Source organism: Equus caballus, chromosome 22 (genome assembly GCF_041296265.1).
Source record: "Equus caballus isolate H_3958 breed thoroughbred chromosome 22, TB-T2T, whole genome shotgun sequence".
NCBI lineage: Eukaryota > Metazoa > Chordata > Mammalia > Perissodactyla > Equidae > Equus > Equus caballus.
In genome coordinates this window covers 34,455,444-34,476,140 of record NC_091705.1, presented here as the reverse complement: position 1 = coordinate 34,476,140, position 20,697 = coordinate 34,455,444, and the positions used below count along the sequence as shown (strand labels likewise).

The 20,697-nt window shown below is 52.8% G+C and overlaps 1 protein-coding gene across 2 annotated transcripts in view; it reads left to right on the top strand.

Moving 5' to 3' along the window:
* Positions 1-18,900, top strand: part of JPH2 (junctophilin 2) — a 60,739-nt gene extending 41,839 nt beyond the window's left edge. Inside the window, exons 4-7 of one of the 2 annotated variants that reach the window (XR_011431056.1) lie at positions 13,135-13,253; positions 14,275-14,987; positions 15,779-15,964; positions 17,196-18,900. Coding sequence is in view for 1 of the 2 variants with exons in the window: in XM_023626607.2 (XP_023482375.2) it covers positions 13,135-13,253; positions 14,275-14,987; positions 15,779-15,859 (913 nt within the window). In the remaining variant the exon portion in view is untranslated. The remainder of the gene's footprint in view (positions 1-13,134; positions 13,254-14,274; positions 14,988-15,778; positions 15,965-17,195) is intronic. The other variant, XM_023626607.2, reaches the window with a different exon arrangement.
* Positions 18,901-20,697: the final 1,797 nt, after the last annotated feature.

Here is a 20,697-nt window from a genome sequence, read left to right as displayed (position 1 = left end):
CTCAGATACTCCAGTATGTCCCATTGCTGTTCATTTATTTACCAAACACTAACTGATGCTTCCATCTTTTTTTTTTTTTTAAAGATTGGCGCCTGAGCTAATGTCTGTTGCCAATCTTCTTTTTCCTTCTTCTTCTTCCCAAAGCCCCCCCAGCACATAGTTGTCTATTCTAGTTGTGAGCGCCTCTGGTTGTGCCATGTGGGATGCCACCTCAGCATGGCCTGATGAGCGGTGCCATGTCCAGGCCCAGGATCCGAACCAGCGAAACCCTGGGCTGCCGAAGTGGAGTGCGCGTACCTCACCCCTCAGCCATGGGGCCGGCCCCCCGTCTTCTTCCTTTGGTGTAGCCACTCTGTATTTCCTGGCTTTCTCCCTTTGCTGGCTCGCGAGTTGGGTTATATAACCTTCTTATGCTTAGTTTCCCACCTGTAAAATGGGAACTGATAGTGCACTCTACCTTAGAGAATGTGGTGGGGATTAAGTGAGATGACACATGCAAATGCCGTAGCAGAGTGCTGGGCACACAGTAGGTGCTCCCCAAGTATCGCCTGTTAGTAATGGTGATGGTGATGATGACGTGCCCCAGGGGATTCAGCATCCTCCTGGCGGGGTGGGACCCAAGCAGCAGAGTGGGCAAAAGGTGAGGCCATTCGCCAGCAGGCTCCACCCCCTCCTGGAGCATTGTGACAATCGTGGCCTTCTGCAGAGGGCCACTCCCAGGCTGTCTGAAGCCTCCCCGGTTCCCAGAGCAAGAGGCTGGAAGGGATCTGGGGTCCTACCCTCGGTTCATACCTGGTAGGCAATCACACTCTTGTGTCACTTGATTGCTCAAGGCTTCCACGAGCACCGGCCATGTGCCCAGGCCTGGGCCAGCTCCCTAGACGAGGCAGAAGCAGGGCCAGCTGGCCTCCCTCGGGGTGCCCGTGGCCACACTGTGGAGTGGCAGCAGAGCATGGTGTTGGAGAAACAGGGACTCTGGGGCCAGGCTGCCTGGGTTCCCCTCCTTGCTGGCTGTGTGCCCTTGGGCAGGTTGTTGAAGTGCCCAGCACCCCAGTTCCCCCTCTGTCACTGAGGATTTAGTACTGGTATTTCTCTCTTACCAGTGTTGTCCGGGTGAGTGATATAGCATGTGTAAGCAGGAGACCAGGGCCTGTCGCGTGGTAAGTGACCCTTCCAACATGTCTGTAACAGAGGAACAATCACAATGATTTATTTTCAATTATTGAAAACGATCACACAGGCTTCTCTGGGCCTCGGGTCCTCCTCCTTGTTACCGTCTTGTTCTTAAATGAGGGGAGATGGTTTCTAAGGGTCCTTCCAGCTCTGTGAGTCTCACAGTCAGATAAATGTGATCCGCACAGCACAACATTTACCTAACAGATGCCCATGAGCTCCTGCTGTGTGCCAGCCTCTGTTCTGGTGGCAGGCGCACAGCAATGAGGCTTCTGCCCCTTGTGGGGCCCACAGACTAGTTGCAGGAAGATGAAGTAGTCTGGCAATTAAGTGCAGGGGATTGCAAGAGCAGAGAGCCAGCAGTCAGGGTAAGCTTTCTTGAGGAAGGGTCCTGAAGGATGAATAGGAGTTTGCCAGATGAAGAGGTAAAGGATAAGACTGGGGAGAAGAGTTCCCAGGAAAGGGAACAGCCTGTGTAAAAGCCCCAGAAATGGAAACAATAGGGCACGTGTGAAGAACTGGAAGTTTCTGGCTGTCTGGAGGGCTGGTTTGGATTAAGACCAGAGAGACTGGCAGGAGCTAGGTCATGAAGTGGTATGCGTGTAACATCGTAACACATTTCCGCTTTATCCTCCAAGCTCTGGGAACAGCACTGAGCGGTCTTAAGCAGAGGGTCAAGATTATATTTGTTGGGGATGGCCCGTGGCGAAGGCTTCCTGGACCAGATGGGGCATAAGAAGGAAAACTTACGTGCAGAGTTAGTGTCTGGCTGGACACTCTTGTAACATCGTGCCAGTTGTTAAAGTTCTGAAAGATTCCAGTTTGTACCAGTTTGTGACCAGCAGCTGCCCTGAGACCCCTAAGTGCTCCCCACCCCGTGTTACTGTCCTGTACTCGTGGCCTCTTGCCCAGAACCTTGTCTTCCCCAGGACCCAGAAACTAAATGTTTAACCACCTGGCACAACAGGAGGGCCTCCACACCATTCTCATTGGTTGGCGCCCCTATGCAGTTACTGGATATTTTTAATGTCACCCCGCTGCCTCCATCTCAGTCAAGCCTTCCAGCTCCAAGAAAGCCTTAGAGAACACAGCACAGAGCAGGACCAGCCCAGGAGACCTGGGTGTTAACCCAGTCCTTGCCTTCTTCCTGTGGGGTACACAAGGCTTAGACTGGAATGTCCCCTAGGGCCCACCCTGCACTGGATGACACAGGCTCGGCATCAGGCCACCAGGGGCTCAGCCCCAGCCTTGCACTTCCCAGCTGTGTGGCTGCCCTGGGTCACACTGCCTCTTGGAGCCTATTTCCCTGCCTATTTAGTGGCCATAACAATACTACGCCTTAGAGTTGTTGTAAGGAATACGTAAACCATAGCTCTAAAAGTCCTCCCACTGATAGGTGCTAGGTTTTTAAAATATATTTACTTATTTTGGAATAGGCATACTATATGCACATGCAAAAGATCTGAAGAGGTCGTATCAGTCAGAGTCCTGGCAGGAAGGGGTGTATTCAAAAGATTCAATTGAAGAGAGTTTAATGAAGCTACTGTTTTGTTTTCCAACTTTATTGAGATACAATTGACATATAACAATGTGTGAGTTTCAGGTGCACAATGTGTTGATCTGATACAGTTATATATTGCAAAATGATCACCACTTTAGCATTATCTAATACCGCTGTCATGTCACATAATTACCATTTCTCTTTTCTGGTGGTAATATTTAAGACCTTTTTTCTTTCTCTCTCTCTTTCTCTCTCTCTCTCTCTCTCTCTTTCTTTCTTTCTCTCTCTCTCTCTTTCTCTCTCTCTCTTTCTCTCTCTCTTTCTCTCTCTCTCTTTCTTTCTTTCAAGATTGGCCCTGAGCTAACATCTGTTGCCAATCTTCCTCTTTTTGCTTGAGGAAGAATGTCACTGAGCTAACGTCTGTGCCAGTCTTCCTCTATTTTTTATGTGGGATGCTGCCACAGCATGGCTTGATGAGTGGTGTGTAGGTCCGCACCTGGGATCCAGACCCACAAACCCTGGGCTACCAAAGGAGAGCATGGGAACTCAACGACTACGCCATCAGGCCGGCCCCAGGACCTACTTTCCTAGCAAACTGTGCTTCCACTGATTGCCGACGTGCAGCCAGACCTCAGTCATACGTAGTCAGCCAGGCAATTCCCAGGTCCCGATGGACTAGCCTTTCTTTGGGAATGTAGGGGACATTACTGCTAGTAACCACTAGCCCTGGGCCCTCTCAGACAGGCAGGGTGAATGCTGGGGATAAAATTCAGGGCCTCACAGCGCCCCTGGGGGAAGAAGCTGGGTTGTGTCTGGGCCCTTCTGGAAAGGGCTTGACCTGCGGCAGCGTGCAGATGTGCGGGTCAGCGCAGGCTGCGGCCCCACACGGGCCTGGATTCAGGTTCCAGCAGCTCTGGCACTTACTAGCTATGAGCCTTGGGCAAGTAATTTTCTGAGCCTCCATTTCCTCTCCTGTAAAGTAGGTTGTCTTGAGGTTGACGTGCAATCACACAGGTTGTTCTAGCTTCTTATTGCTACTGTAACAAATTCCCACAACCTGGGGGCTTAAAACAACACAAATTTCTTCTCTTACAGTCCTGGAGGTCGAAAGTCTGAAATTAGTCTCACTGGTCTAAAGTCAGGCTGTTGGCAGGGCCGGTCCTTCTGGAAGGTCTGATGGGAGGACCCAGTTCCTCGACTTTTTAGCTTTTTCGTGGCTGCCCGTTCCTTGGCTTGTGGCCCCTTCCTCCATCTTCAAAGCCTGTCACTCCAGGCCCTGCTTCTGTCATCACGTCCTTTGCCTTCTCCTCTTCTGTCGTCACATCTCCCTCCACCTCCCTCTTTTAAGGACACTTGTGATTACATTTAAGGCCTGTGGCGTAATCCAGGAGAATCTCCCCATCTCAGGATCCTTAATTTGATGGTATGTGCAAAGGCTCTTTGCCATATAAGGTAACATTCATGGGTCCCAGGGAGAAGGGGAGAAGGGTCGCCATAGAACAAGATCTGGAAAACGCTGCCTCCGTGCCCTGGGGATTTCAGGCTGGGATTTCAGGGTGAGGAGGTTCTGCGTAGGGCCTCTGGGTGGCACAGACCCCCAGACTCAGAACCCATGCCCCCCACTTTGACTTGAACAAATCCTCTTTCTGAATTTTCCAAACACTTGCATAGAGCTCACTGTCAGCCAGGCTCTGTTCTAAATGCTTTATGTGCACAAATTCGCTCTATAATCCCCACAACCCTGTGAGGTAGGGGCTGTTCACACCCTCATTTTACAGATGGAAGAGTCAAAGCACAGAGAATTTACACGAATCACCCACAGTCACGCAGCTGTGCTCCTGACCACCTCACAATAGCCAAATGTTAACGGCAATTTTTTCTTAAAAAAAAAAATCTATTTTCCAAAATTTTCAACAAAAAAGCCATAATATTTTTTTAAATTTTTTAAAAAATATTTTATTTATTTATTTTTCTTTTTTTTTTTTAAAGGTTGGCACCTGAGCTAAAAACTGTTGCCAATCTTTTTTTTTTTCTTCTTCTTCTCCCCAAAGTCCCCCAGTACATAGTTGTATATCCTAGTTGTGAGTGCCTCTGGTTGTGCTATGTGGGACACCGCCTCAGCATGGCTTGATGAGTGGTGCTGGTCCACGCCCAGGATCTGAACTGGCAAAACCCTGGGCCACCAAAGTAGAGCCCGTGAACTTAACCACTTGGCCACAGGGCTGGCCCCAGAAGCCATATTATTTTATACTATATATTTTATACGTTTATATTTATAATATATAGCATAAAAATAACAAAACACGAATTATGAGCTTGTAACCCACCAGATCGGCTTGCTCCTCTAGCCTTCTATTTGTTCTGCTCTCACGACTTTTCACCTTGTCTTATCTGTCCTACCAGACTCTATATCCTTCCAGAGTGGGAGCCGTGTCTGGCTCAGTGGTCATTCTGATGATATGGGCAAGTGACTTAAGCTCTGGGTGTCAGTTTCCTCCTCTGTAACATGGTGGTGGTGCCCACCTCATAGGGTGGTATGAACCCTTAGGTTATTTCTCATTTTTTCTTATTGGAAGCAGTGCTCATAGACCTATATGTAAAAGCTAAAACTATAAAACTCTTAGAAGAAAATATAGGAGTAAATCATTGTCTTAGATGGGACACCAGAAACATAGGCAACAAAAGGAAAATAGATAAATTGGACTTCGTTAAATTTAAAAACTGCTATGTTTCAAAGGACATCAACAAGAAAGTGAAAAGACAATCCACAGAATGGGAAAAATATTTGCGAATCATATATCTGATAAGGGACTTGTGTCTAGTATATATAAAGAACTTTTACAACTCATAATAAAAAGACCAAAAAAAAAACCAGTTAAAAATAGGCAGAGAATCTGAATAGACATTTCTCCTAAGAAGATACATAAATGGCCATTAAGCACATAAAAACATACTCAACGTCATTAGGCGTCAGGGAAATGCAAATCAAAACTACCATGAGATGGCACCTCTCAAACCACTAGTGTGACTGAAATAAAAAGGATGGATGATAACAAATGTTAGCAAGGATGTGGAGAAATTGGAAGCCTCATACATTACTGATAGAATGTGAAATGGTGCAGCCACTTCAGAACCAGCCTGGCCGTTCCTCAGAAGGTAAACATGGAGTTACCATATGATCCAGCAACTCCGCTCCTTGGTGTCTACCCAAGAGGAGTGAAAACACACATCCACACAAAAACTTGGACACAAATGTCCATAGCAGCATTATTCATAGGAACCAAAAGGTGGAAACAACTCAAATGTTCATCAACTGATGACCAGATAAACTAGGGTTCATCCGCCCAGTGGACCGTTATTTGGCGAGAGGAAGGAATGAAGTGCTGATACGTGCTATAGCGTGGGTGAACCTTGAACAATGTTTGGATGACCTGTCCTTCTACAAGAATGTATATTTACATCCCAATTTGTAGTCAGTCCATAGAGTTTTGGAAGGGAATTGCTGGGAGTATTGTTATAATAATAACAAAAACCACGATAATGATGATAGCTAGTTTTTGTTAAGTGCTTGGTTTATTATGCTAAGCACGTTTGTATTATCTCATTTCGGACTCTTAGTAATTTTATGAGGTAAGTGTTATTATCTCCATTTCACAGTTGAGGAAACTGAGGCCGGAGAGCGAAGGTCAGATACCCACAATGTGATGGTCTGCAATTTGGGCTTGAGCTTGGCCCTTAACCCTCTATGTGAGGGGCTTCCCGGCAGGGGCTTAGCACTCGTTTGCCGAGTGAATGGAGTCCTGAGGGTGGGGTGGGGAGGACTGCCCCTGTCCGTCAGGGCCCCCTAACTGGGCCCTTGCCTGCATCCTTGGCGGGGGCAAGGGGGCTTTCTCCAGGGAGCCCTCTGGGCGGGTGGCCAGCTGTGGCTCCTCCTCATGGTTCCTCTGACCATGATTGTTCTGGGGGCAAGGGCCATGGCCGTCCAGAGCCGGGGCGAGGGGCCATTTTGGGAGAGGGCAGGCCAGTGGCATGGGAAGCAGCCCCCCAGGAAGACCCTTGGCAGCACTGTCCCTGTCAGCCACCTCAGCAGCCTCCAGAGAGGCTGAGCTGGGGACGTGGATTATCTGCCTCTGTCCTGCAAACCTGCCGTGGGCTCCTTGTTCTGAACAATTGTATTTTTTCATTTTCATTTAACAAATTAGTGACATTTGGTACATTCAGGATTTTTTTCCTCCAAAAAACTGTGCTTGTTATTTAATTTATTTCCCAAGCCCCTCTTGGCACTTCGTCTGTCCTGGCCTCTGTTCTCAGTCCCTGCACTGTTTCTCCGAGGCTGGTGCTGGTGTTATCCCCATGTTACAGATGAGGAGACTGGGGCTCCGGGGGTTCAGACTTGCCCAAGGGTCTAAGGAGCAGAGCCAGGACTTGCACCGAGGCAGCCTGGCCAGCCTGGCCAGCCTGGCCCCCTCAGCTCCTCCACCATGAGGCGTATGGGCTTTGCTCTGCACCCCTGTTCATCCGTTGATTTTCAGAGATGTTGCATGATTGTCTTGGCAGACCTGCATTAGGCTGCGAGCTCCCCAGGTGGCTGCTGGTCCTATTCCTCTCCATCCGTGGTCCCCGCATGTGGAGGACCTGGCCCAGAGTCAGTGCCAGCAGGGCAGCAGCTTGGTGTGATGGGGAAGAGCTTGGGCAGATTCACTTTCTAGCTGTGTGACCTTGAGAAGGTGACTCCCCCTCTCTGAGATCGTATGTGTAAAGCCATAGCACAGAGCTGGGCACAAAGTGCTCAACAAATAACAGATTAATATTATTAATAAGAGTAGTAGAAGAGACAGTTGTTGAGTGAGTGCATTAGAAAGGGGTCGGCAAACTTTTCCTGTAAAGGACAGGAACGTCAATATTTTTGGCCTTGCAGGTCAAAGTCTCTGTGGCAACTACTTAACTCCTGACCATATGTAAACAAGTGGGCGTGGCTGTGTTCCAATAAAACTTTATTTATATGGCCACTGACATTTGAATTTCATGTAATTTTCACATGTCAGAAATTATTACTCCTTTGGTTTTTTTTAACCATTTAAATATATAAAAACCATTATTACTTCACAGGCGGTACAAAAACAGGCAGCGGGCCGGATTTGGTGTCCCACCGTAATTTGCCCACCCCTACAATAGAATGTGGCTCTACAGGGGATTTTCTGATGCTTGGTTTCCTCTTGTAGCCACAGTGCCCAGAACACAGTAGGCACTCTGTCGAGTTGCGTTAAATACACAGAAGCGGGTCTGGAGCTGGCCATTAAGGCTGGGAGGGTGGACGGAGGGCCAAGAGCATTCCAGATGGGAGAACAGCCAGAGCAAAGGCATGGAGTCAGGGGCCAGGCCAGCGAGGGTCCCTCTCTGGCCCAATGAAGCCATCAGTGCCTAGTGGAGGTTCTAACTGAGCGTTGAGGGCCGGGGCGGGGCGGGAGCTCTCAGACGTGCTTCAGTTAGGGTTAGCCCCCTCCCTCTGTCCCTCAACCACCAGCCTTATTTTTAACCCTGCTGACGAAAGATAATCCGAATGAAATCAAGAAGAGTGACTGATCCCTGCCCCTCCCCCTGCCCCAGTTACTGCTCCTTGCCTTCCCCCCAGCAGGGTCAGAGCCCTCCTAGGAGACCCTCCCCCAGAGGCACCAGGCCAGACCCCAGGACTGGTGGTGGGAGAAGAAATGGTTGTTGCATTTCCCTTCCAGGAGCCAAACTCGGGGAGGGTCCTGGTGCTTAAAGAGAACTGCTCAAGGCTCTGGGGGGTTGAGCAGGCTGGGAACTGCCGAAAATAGAGCTGGATTTTCTCTCTGTCTGTCTAGCACATGCTTCTCAAACTTCAGAGAGCAGTGGAAGCATCTTGAGAGCTTATAAACATGGATTCCTGGCTTCTCCCCCAGAAATTCTGATTCACTAGATCTGGGGTGGAGCCCGAAAATCTACGTTTCTAGCAAGCTCCCAGGTGATGAGGGGGCTGGGAGGGCATGGACCACACTGCGAGTGGCACTGGACTGGAAGCCGTGGCCTCTGGGCAACAGCGATTTGGCCGGCCCTTCACCCTCTGAGCTGCCAGATAGACCCCATCAAGACTGCCTCGGGCCGAGGGTCTGCAGAGCTTTGAAGGCTGTGCTAAGTAGTTGGGACTTTATTTTGAGCACGGTAGGTAGCCTTGCAAAGATCTTGAGCAAGAGGTGAGGCTACTGGATGTATGGGGTAAGCCAGCTCATGGTGGCGCTGCGTGCAGGATCCATGGTAGGGAGCGAGCCAGGAGGCAAGGAGGTGGCAGATGGGGGTGGGGGCTTTGCAGGAGGAGTGACAGAAGGATGGAGAGGTGGGCACATTCTAGAGCTTAGAGGGAGTAGAAGGGACAGTAGGTGACTGGTGGCTGTGGATGTGGACGGGGATGAGGAGGGAGCGTGTGGGAGAGCACTGGGATTCTGGCTGGAAGGCTGGGGAGCCGGGGAGCCATTCCTGAAATCAGAGCCACTGGTGAGGGGAGGGCTGATAAGGGATTTGATCGATCGGCCAGGCTGATGGACGCGGGCAGGAGTGAGCTTCCTTCCAGCACAGCAGCCCTCACTGCCTTGGGCTGTGTGGCCTCCCCCTTCTCAGCCCTGTTCTGGCTGCCCTGAAGAGTTCACAGTTGATCCCCGAGAATATTCCAGGGCTTTGGGTGAAGGCTGCCGTTCCGGCCTGCGGAGTCCTGCAACACCGCTTCCCAGGCACTGGGAAACAAGCCTCATCCAGCTTGCATTACCAAAAAAGGACATTTTCTCAGTTTGAAGGTTTGCCCAGCCCTTTCCCTCCTCCCCCCACCTGGGGTTTCAGGTTTCCAGGGAAGTGTTTCTGGAAAGTTCAGGACTTTGAATCACACATACCCATGTACAGGCATATATGAGCCTGGGGATATGCATGTACGACTCGCAGTTTTGATGTCATAAATGGCATCTTCCTCCTTCTCCTCCTCCTCCCTCACCACCACCACCATTATCACCGCCATCACCACCATCACCACCACCACCACCACCACCACCACCACCACCACCACCACCACCACCACTCAGCCCCATGCTGGGCTAAACACTGTCATATGCTGCCTCTCTTTAGTTTTCACAGCAACTCCCTGAGGGGAGAAGTATTGTCTTCAGGGTACTGATTAAGAAACTGAGGCACAGAGAGGCACAGCTACTCACCAAGGTCCTAGAGCCCCAGTGGGATCAGGACTAGGCTGAGGCAAGGGAGGCAAGTCACACAAATGCAGGGTCTGATCCAGTCTTTATTCACATTTTGTTCATAGCTTGTTCATCAAGGACTTTTTTTTGCACTAATTTTGACTTTTAAAAATAATGCGATAGAATAGTATTTATCTTGATTACTGAGTTTTTTGGTATCCCCCTAAGTTTTGAGCCCAGGTGAATGCCTCACTTGCCTCACCCTGGCTGCGGCCTCGGCAGAGCCACAGTTGGAATCCAGGGCTGCTGACGCCAAAGCCGTGCTTGTAGCTATTGCCGATGTTGCGCCCTGGTCTGTACACGTACGCGTGTGTGCGTGTATGCGTACGCTCACTTACGCACTCTTTAATTCAGCAAAATATTCTTCCCTCCAGTAAACGTTGTGGCAGTGTGGCAGAGTGGAGAGGGCGGGGGCTTGGGAATCAGACTGTTCTGGGTTGGAACTGCACTCCTCGTTACTGAGTGGAAGTGTTGCCCGTCGTTAAGGGCACAGACTCCAGATCCCAGAAAGCCTTGGTTTGAAAGCTCACTCTGTCGCATGCCAGCCGTATAAGTTTGGGTGAGTTCCTTAGAGCCTGCTGTGGCCTGGATTTCTCCTCTGTAAAGAGGGATGATAGTAGTAACATCTGCCACGTAGAGTTATTGGGGGAATTAAAGGAGGATTTCCGTAAAGCCCTTGGCATGTGGTAAATGCTTTGTAAGCAAAGCATCATTTTGTGTTATTAAGCATCATTTTGCATCCTGGACCAAGATACCTGTCTGAGACTCAATTTCCCCACCTGTGAAGTACGGACAGTGAAAACTACTTCCCAGGCAGTTGTGAGGATTGAAAGGCATAACATAGGTAAAGGGCCTGGGACGGGGCAGGAGCTTAATAAAATTTATCTCCCCGATCAGGGGCTCAATTCTGTGCTGGAGACTGAGATACAGACACACATACACAGACACACGCACAACTCTCCCGGTAGTTAACTCGTCTGCATGTGTGGGCACTGATTTGACCTTTGAGTTTCCCAAAGGCACAAGCTCTTACTCCCCCCAGGGCCTTTGCACATGCTCTTCTCTCTACGTGGCTTGCTGTCCCCTCCTCACCTCTATGGGCCTACTTTATGTGTTTCTCCGTCTTAGCCTGAATGTCACATCCTCACGGGAGTCCTCCTGACCGCCCCCTCCACTGCCGAGCTGCATCAGGTCGCCCTGTTCTGCATGCTCAGTGCATTCTGTACTCTTCCTTCATGACACGTCTCACAACTGCAGTGAAGAATTTTTTATTTAATTACATTTCATTAAATAACTTTGTTGTTTATTTACTCCCCATTCCCCCTCACTGGACAGTGAGACAGGCACCAGGCTTGTCTCGTCCACAGGAATCTCTGTCCTCAGCTCCTGGCCACATGAGTGGCACATGCTCCAGAGTGCGCTCAAGCACACAGGCCCTGGAGTCATCTGGCCTGGGTTCAGAATCCCAGATCTTGCACTTAGTGACTCTGAGAGCTTGGGCAAGTTATTGAAGCTGTCTGTGCCTCAGTTTCCTGTTCTGTAAAATAGGGAAAATAGTAAGAGCACTGGCTTCCTAAGGCATCACGAGATTACGTGAGCTCATCCCTGCAACTCCTTTAGAGCGGTGCCTGGCCCATCAGTCAGGGGCTGTGACTACTTAGTAGTTACTAATAGTTATTAGTATTAGTGTTATTAGTCAGGCTAGACTAACAGCTGAAACAAACATGCCCCAAATCTCAGGTGCTTAACGGAATAAACGTTGAAGACTTGTTTAAATGTTCCACATTTAGTGTTTAAATTTAATGCTTAAATGTCCCACATTCCAGTGGGTCTGTGGGCGGGGGACTTTGCTCCATGCAGTAATCACTTATGGATCCAGGTTCCTTCCACTGTGTTTCTTAACCTGGGTCTGCAGGGGATTCTCTGGGTATAATTCAGGGAGTCCATGAACTTGGATGCTGTCATAGATTAGATTCCCTAGAAGCTGGATCGAAGATGGGGATTCTGTGCAGGTGTTTATTGAGGGACCACTCTCAGGAGAGGGGGGGGTGAGAGAGGTGGGATGGGATCGGGAAGTAGCCAAGCAAGGGTGTGGTCTTACGTGGAGTCTTGCTTCAGCCTGATCCCACAGGAACTCTGGACCCAGGATAAGACCACAGAGTTGCTTCCTCCTGGGACAGGAGGGGGCTGGGCAGTGTCATTAGTCATTGGTTGGGCTTTCTGGGTTGGGGGAGCTAGGGGGTTTTGACCTCTGGAATAAGATGGCTTCTTGATTGCAATTCTCTGGGACAGCAATGAGCCATTAGCAATCGGCTGAGCAGCTGGGGGTGGGTGCATTTGCCCAGTGAAGGGATCTGGGCAGGGTACCAGCGGTCTACATCAGATGGGAAAACTACATCTTTATTTTTCTTAACCTCTAACTGAAATTTAGCATTTTCTTTAATTATGGAAGCAGGCAATAAACCACAGTAGTATTAGAAGTATCTGTGACTTTGTCACCAATAGAAATCACAGATATTTTCATGTCACATTACTATTGTTGCAGTATCCTTGAAATATCCTTTATGCTAATGTATACTTTAAAACTGTGGTAGTTAATAGACCTGCTAGTATTTTGTTTAATGTATTAATAAAGAAGGACATACATTATTATATTACAAATTTGTTCCTTTAGATATTTTGGTAACAGTGTGTCAGTATAATTGCATCCCTTTGTAATCCTATGTAATTTATGCATTTCAAAACATTATTCTGAGAAGGGGTCCATTAGGCATCACCAGATGCCAGAGGGGTCTGTGACACAAAAGAAGTTAAATGCCTTGTTTAGGGACGTTGGACTCCTCTGCATTTTATAGCAGTGGGGGAAAAGAGAGGACATAGAGGATTACAGGGGAGATTTTTATGGACCAGGCCTGGAAATGGGCTACAAAATGTCTTCCCACAATGCATTGGCCAGGACTCAGTCACCTGACCACATCTAACTGCAAGGGAGGCTGGGAAATGTAGTCTATCTGTGTACCCAGAAAGAAAAGGAAATGGTCTGGGGGCTGCACAGCAGTCTGGGCCACAGGGCTCAATAAATACTCATTGACAGCCTGAGTGAATGGATGCTCTGTCCAAGGTATCTCTTTGTAGGTTGGGGAGGAGGAGCAGAGGGCTGGTTCTCTGGAGGGATCCTGAATCTCCGCCATGTTGTCTCCTTAGGACAAGCCACGCCAAGGCCAAAGCAGAGGCAGCGGAACAGGCTGCCGTGGCTGCCAACCAAGAGTCCAACATTGCCCGCACTTTGGCCAGGGAGCTGGCTCCAGACTTCTACCAGCCAGGTAGGGCCAGCCAGGAAGAGGGTGGGCCGGACAGGGTGGGGAAGGTCCCGGGGAGTGGACACTTTTTTTTCCTTTGCTTGCTGGAAAGCTGAGATGCCTAATAGATTCATGAATGCCTGTGAGTTCTAGAAACTGTGGGGCCTGGTGCGAACATGGGATGGGATGACACAAAGGGACTCATGCTGAGACTGCGGAGCTGGTATGGAGGCCCCCAGCAGACTAGCCTCACCCCAGGCTCTTTGCTCTGGGAAATGAGGCTGCAGAGTAAGGAGTACCTGCGGCACTCATGCAGACTTTGCTCTTGGGTTGAGTGGTGGGAGCTCTCCGGGTGGGAGACAGGTGTTCTCTGCATTGAGAATTTTAAGGTGAGTGGATGATTAGATTTGTATTTTCTAAGCCTTATTCTGGCTGCAGCAAAGAGATCAAAGGGAGACTAGATGGAAGGCCTTGGAGCACAAATCCCGGAGGTTAAGTTGCTTCTGGTCACAGTGCCCCCCTGCTGGTCCCAGGAAGAGTGACACTGGCGGCTACCTCTGTCTTGGGTGGTTGTACCAGCAGCTGTCACTATGTGCCAGGCCCTGAGCTCGGCATTTTACATGCATTTTTTCCCACTCAGTTGATCCTTCTATTTGCATTTATGAACTAAGTATGATTAGGCCCATTTTTCAGATAAGGGAATGGAAAGAGATCAGTGTCACCGTTAAGAGCATAAACTGGGTGCTGGTCCTGGCTCTGCCCTTTGTCAGCTGGGTGATTTGGAAAAGAGATTTCACCTCTCTGAGCTCCCTTTCTTCGTGTGTAAAATGGAGGTTAAGTAATAGCGTCAGCCTCGTAGGGTTATTAAAATGATTGAATGAGTTCCTATCTGGACATTGCTTAGACCAGCGCCGGGCACACGGGAGACGGTAGGTGAGAGCTGGCTGAGTGAATACACGAGGCTCAGCGAGTTAAGTGGCTTGCCCGGGATCCCCCGTGGCGGCCCGGGGGTTCAGACCCGGCCCCTCCGTGTTGTCCCTGGCAGGTCCGGAATATCAGAAGCGCCGGCTGCTCCAGGAGATCCTGGAGAACTCGGAGAGCCTGCTGGAGCCCCCCGACCGGAGCCCGGGCGCCGCGGGCCTCCCGGAGCGGCCCCGCGAGAGCCCGCAGCTGCATGAGCGCGAGACCCCTCGGCCGGAGGGAGGGCCCCCGTCGCCGGCCGGGACGCCCCCGCAGCCCAAGCGGCCCCGGCCCGGAGCATCGTCCAAGGACGGCCTGCTGAGCCCGGGCGCCTGGAACGGCGAGTCCGGCCCCGAGGGCAGCCGGCCCGCCACGCCGTCCGAGGGCGCGGGCCGCCGCAGCCCTGCGCGCCCCGCCGCCGAGCACATGGCCATCGAGGCGCTGCAGGCGCCGCCCGCGCCGTCGCGGGAGCCCGAGGTGGCGCTGTACCGCGGCTACCACAGCTACGCCGTGCGCACCGCGCCGCCCGCGCCGCCGCCCTTCGACGACGAGCCCGAGCCCGACGCCGCCGGGTCCGACTCGGCCCCCGCGTCCCCGGCCAGCGCCCCCGCGTCCCCGGCCAGCGCCGCCGCGCCCGACTCCCCCGCCAAGCTGGAGCCCAAGCCCATCGTCCCCAAAGCCGAGCCCAGGGCCAAGGCCCGCAAGACTGAGGCCCGGGGGCTGACCAAGGGCGGGGCCAAGAAGAAGGCTCGGAAGGAGGCGGCGGCCGCGGCGGAGGCCGAGGTGGAGATAGAGGAGGTGAGGCTGGTTCCCTCGACGGGTCGAGCTTGAGGCAGGATTCCGTGCAGAGGACTAGGGAGAGGGTGATGGCACAGGATAGAGCCGGGGGCAACCCCCAGCAGGGATGTGGGCTCAGTCAAGTGTAGACTGATCCCGGAGAACCTGGGAGCATCAATTACCCCGCAGCGCCGCCTCTTCCGGGCAGGGGCAGGCCTTTGTACCTGCTGTCTAGTCAGCAGGGGGCAGTTCTTTGGAGAATGGGGCGCTAGGGGCCCTAAGCAGCTGGGGGTGGGTGCACCTGCCGGATCAGAGAGATCTGGGCGGGGCACCAGCAGCATCTGCTTCCCGGTGTAGCAGGGAGGCCTTCCTAGTGGGGGTGGAGGAAGGGCCCAAGGGGGCTTGGGTCCTTGTCCTCCCGGCTTTTTATGGGAGGCTGGGAGCTGGGAACTGAAGCGACGGAGAGGGAAGCTGGGCTCTGAGGGACTGACGAATGCGGCTCCAGAGGAATTAGCAGTGGGGAAGGCCGAGCTCCTGGGTTCCAGGCGCAGCCCAGCCCAATGTGTACTTTGGGGCACGCTCCTGCGCCTCTCTGGGCCCCGAGCCATTTGGTAAATTATTTCTCAGAATCCTCTGGCTCTGATGGTCTGCTGTCCTCTGCTGGACACAGCAGTGAGCAAAACGGGGTAGGGGGGTACTCTCAGGAGGAGCCTTCTGTAAGTTACTGCTGCTGTGTCCAGCCTTGCTGTGACTTGTGGGGGACATGTTTCAGAGGCCGGGGGACTCAGGCGGCCCCTCTGCGCTATTCCCAGGTCCCCAACACCGTCCTCATCTGCATGGTGATCCTGCTCAACATCGGCCTGGCCATCCTCTTCGTTCACCTCCTGACCTGACCCTCGGCTACCAGGTGCGGCCAGGAGGAGGCGTTGGGAGCACACAGAGCTCTGGGCGGCAGGGTGATGGGACGGGCCTGCTGCCTCCTGGGCGTCTGTCCTGCGGTTAGTTGAGACCCACCCCCCAGCAGAGGCAGGGGCCTAGAGTGTGAACTTGATAGATTCTGCCCTCCACACACGCACACACACATGCGCAGGCACACACACACACACACCCCTCATTAGCTCACATCTGCAGAGCACCTGTCCTCTGTCAGGTGAGCAGTGGGGCTTCACCCACTCATTCGCTCACTCGTTCATTCATTTGACCAACATTTACTGAGCAGCCACTCTGCTGGGACCTAGGGGCGCAGCAGCCACTCCCTCCTGCCCTAGGAAATGGAGCGCACGACAGGAGTAAACCCTTCACCTCCGGCTTACTTGGTAAAGCCTTGCAGGTCAGACATCAAGCAAAGCAGTTCTTGACTCCCTCCCCCCAGCCCCCCAGGTCCAGACGGAGTCCACTTGGGACGGCCAATCCTCTTCTCTCTGCCCTCCTCTCTTCCGGTAACCCTGCTGTCAGTCAGTTGGTTCCATCACTTGGTTTTCTCCCATGATGGAGCTGGGGGGAGGGGTGCTGTGTAAGGCCCCATGACAAGAAGGTGAGGTGGGCTGGGCTGAAAGAAAGTGGCCCCCACTGACCTCAGGGTGAAGTGTCTACAGGACGGAGTCCTCCTCCTGCCCGGCCCAGCCTTTACACTGTCAGTCCCTTGCTTCATGATGCCAGTGGAGTTTCTGCCTCTTGCCCCGCCCCCCACGAAGTCCCCCTTCATGGATCCTAGCTTAGTGTAGGCTGGAGGGTCCTCCTCAGTCCCAGAGAAGGAGAAGAGCTCCCTGTCCTGTCACCGTCTAAATAGCCAATGACAATATTAGCCTGGTCGGTGCCGACCTGGGGGTGAATGCTGAGCCCCGAGGGGTCCCTGGTTCATAGGGGATCTGGGAACGATGGCTGCAGGGACTGAGGATGGAGTGACCTGAAGGATGGGAAGAGTGAACCAGATGGCAGTGGGGGAGGAGGAAGGGAGGGAGAGGGAACCAGGCAAAGGAGACGGCACTGCAGACAAGCAGAGGCAGCATCCCCAGGAGAATGAAGCCGGCCTGAGGGCCCAGGGAGGCCTCAGGGACTGTCTCTGAACCGTGAGTCAGAGCCAAGGGGCAAGGCTGCCCTGGGGGCCTAGGAGGCGGGATCTTACCCCAGGGAAGATCAAGCCTGAGGCTTGAACTCTGCCTTGAACCTGGCTCAGCTCTCCCTCCCTCCCTTGCTCCCTCGCCTGACACTCTTGCTGTCTCTTTGCAGAGCCAGGAATTCCTGCTGAGGACGCAAAGACCCCTCTTTTTGTGGTGCCACGCAGGGTGGCCAAGGAGGACTGGAACCCCTGGGTCCAGCTCACTTCCACACCGCAGGCGTTCAAGGAGGCCTCCCGTGGCGCCCGCACTGGGTGGCGGAGGCACCCAGAGGACTCGAATGCACAGGGAGGCCCCCAGGGAAGAGCCCTGGTCTCTGGAGCTCCCTGACCTGCTCCCGTCCCTCCCTCTCCCATGCTCCCTCACCCCACCCGTAGGTCCCCTCCACCCCAGGCTTTTGTGTGTTTTGGGGGAAGTCCCCAAATCAGGATGTTAATAATAAATCCCAGCCCCCTTCTTCCGCCCTTCCCTTGCTTATTTTAGCCTCTGGCTGCAGGGCCGGGGCCCCCAAGCAAGCGGGGGGAGTGATAGGACTCCTGTGGTGGGCCAGCAAGGGATGCAGTCTCAGCACAGGGGCCCTTCCTTCGCAGGCTTGATCCAGCACACACCTGTCCCTTGCTTACAGATGTTCTGGATGACAATAGAGGAAATGGATATGCTCAGCTTCAATATCCCAGGAGACAGTGCTCCCATCTCCTCCCACCGGTCCAGTTGGCTTCCCTTCTGGACCAATGGAAGAGGGGGAGATGTAAGGAATTGGAACCTTTAGCTGGGAAGCCACTGACCAGGTGGTGGGGGGTGGGAGTGGGAAGACGGGCTAAGGGGCCGTTAGGATGGCCCCTGTTTTGAGTGTGCCTGAGCCCAAGGTTGGCATTGCATTTAGGGCTCCCAGTGTGCTCAGAGTGCTCAGGGTCACCCTGGGGGAGCCCCGGGGCTGACAAGGTAGAGCTCCTGTGAGGCCCTGTGAACTGGTTTGTCCACACCCCAGCTCAGGGGAGCAGGAGTGGAAGCCCTCGGAAGCCCAGGCAGACCTCCCTGGGGCAGACTAGCAGGCAGGTGCTAAACAGGCTCCTTGTCAACAGCCTTTCCCGGGGAGGGAGGAGGAAGTCTGGGCTCCCACTGGGCGCAGTCTGTGCAATAATTAGCCCTTTGGCTTGTTTGGCAGAAGAGAGTGTTTGCATGTAGCCCATTACAGATGTTTGGTACCACACTGGGTCACTGGGCCCTTGTGCTTGCTGGGGGTGGCTGGAGGCTGAGGGATTATGGTACCCTGCCCCCGGGAGGACAGAAGGAGTGGCCCCTCTCAGTTGGGGGAAGGATGTGGTGACAGCATCCAAGCAGAGGTATGGAGAACTGTGGCCCTTCTGCCTTGGTTTCTCTGGACCTGGGGCCTTTGGCGTGGTGACCTGGCCTCTGGGGGCAGCTCTACGACCTGCGGTTTGCTTCTGATGGGGTCAGCTCTCCCTTTCCCCCCAGTTCTAGGCAGCCTTCCTCCAGCTTCACACTTGCTGTTTCAAGCACTGCTGGGGACTCGGGGTGTGGCTGGAATCTTGGACTGCGTTTCTCGGATTCTCCCATCCCCACCAGGGCCCGTGGCTCTGCATCTGTGTTTGGGCTTTTCTGGCCTCCTAGGGAATGTAGGGGGATGGCCGGGGGCACTGCTCAGGCTGACAGGCTCCAGGTTTTCGGCCTGGCCCAGTGCTAAGGATTAAGCCTCCCGCTGCCAGAGCTCCCAGGCCTAGTTTTGGGGCTGGTGTTTGGGGCGAGGGTTCAGGATGCTGCAGTCTGTGCAATAATAAACGTGCATCTGCTCACGGGCTCTGGCTGGGCTGTGGTGTCTGCTTGTGGGCCCAGGATGAGGGACTGGCTGAGGGAGGGCGACAGTGGCTGGGGGCCTCTGGGTCATGCTGGTCCAGGCCCCCTCCCCTCTCTCTTATAATTCCCATAATACCTTGTGAGGAGCAGCTGAGGGGCGTCGGTCCTGGAGGGGTGGCTCAAAGGCCACAGACCTCCTAGGGAAGACCCTGAGTTTCTAAAGCGGACTTCCAGAAGCTTCCCTGAGCGGCATATGATAGAAGAAAGAGCCTACCCTTTGAGGTCGGGTCTCCTTGGGCTCCAGTCCTCCTCAGCCACTTACTTCACTTCTCTGACCCTCAGTTTCCTCATTTGTGAAATGTGGAAAATAACTACCTACTTCCTGGGGTCATGGTGAGGATTACATTGACTACTGAAGCAATGTGTGTAAAGCCGAGCCATGGAAAGCAGTTGAGAAATGGAAACTGTATCATTATTGCTGTTAGACTGCATTACTGTCAGTAGCCCTCTCACATTTTCATGGAGGACCCCGGAAGCCCGCACGGGGTTGAGATGATTCAGGCCCAGTCAGATAGTCTGGAATGTCTCAGTCAGAACCGGACCCGGAGACCATCTTCGTACTTTACAGAGGCTCAGAGAGAAGAAAAGACTTGCCTAAGGTCACACTACACGTCAGTGGCGGGAAAGCAGTTGTCTTGACTTGGTTCACCAAGGTTCTCTCAAAGCTGGCAGCCCCCAAGACGGTTGGCAGGGAGGGTCCCTCGCCCATCGACAGGCTTGAGTTCAGGCAGGTCCCGGAGGGGCTTGGTGAGCAGGAGTCTGCTGCCACTGACTTGCTGTGTGTCAGTCACCTGTGCCTCAGTTTCCTCTTCTGCCAAAAGACCATAATCCCTGCTCCGTTGCCTTCGTCACAGTAGTGCAGATGTGAGAATCAAATGGGGTGGCTTATGGGCAGTAAAGAGTTTTCAAAACCTTAGAATGGTCCAGGGATCCCCAGGAAGAAGGGTGGGTTTGGTGGGACCTCGGAAGTGATGAGAGTGGGAATGAGGAGGGAGTCATTTTCATCTGCAGATGTTTTGATAAAACCCACAGGGGAAGGGAGAGGCAGGGAGCCCAGTCAGCTGGTCTGTAGACGGGCTCTGTGTGTGCGTGTGTGCGTGTGCAAGTGTGTGCAGAAAGTGGGAGTGAGGGGTGGGGTCAGCGGGATGGCTACATTAGAATCATCTTGGATGGCTTGAAAAGAAGGCTCGTTGCTGAGCCCCCATTGGAACCTCGACGTCCTGGAAGGTTGGTTGGAGTTGGGCGTCCCCTGGTGGCTCAGGCACAGCACACAGCCTGGCTGGTGCCCCTTCCGATCTCCACTGGCCCCTTTAGGAAGTTTGTCCTCGTCCTCTGCCACGTCCAGGATCCACGTAAGGTGTCTTGTGCCCTGAGGGAACTTGAAACCACCCTGTGGGCATTGCCGGGGCTTATGAACACTGACCGCTGCCTTGGAGTCTCGTTAGGGCTCTTCCAGGGCGGAGAAAGGGAGAGGGCCCAGCAGCTGTGGGATTCAGATGTGGGATTGGTGGTAAGAAGGGAATTTTCGTAATCTCTGATGGACCCACGGAGGATTGGGCTGTGCTGGGAGAGATGTTCGAGATGCTTTTGGCTGCACGTAACAGAAAACCAGCCAGATGGTCGGAAGCCTTTGGGGGCCTCAAGCCTGAAAGAGTTATATGGAGCAGCCTTAATATGTAACTCAAAATAAAAACAATACCTAAACCGTAAAACAGAAAACTTGCATGTATGCTGAAATT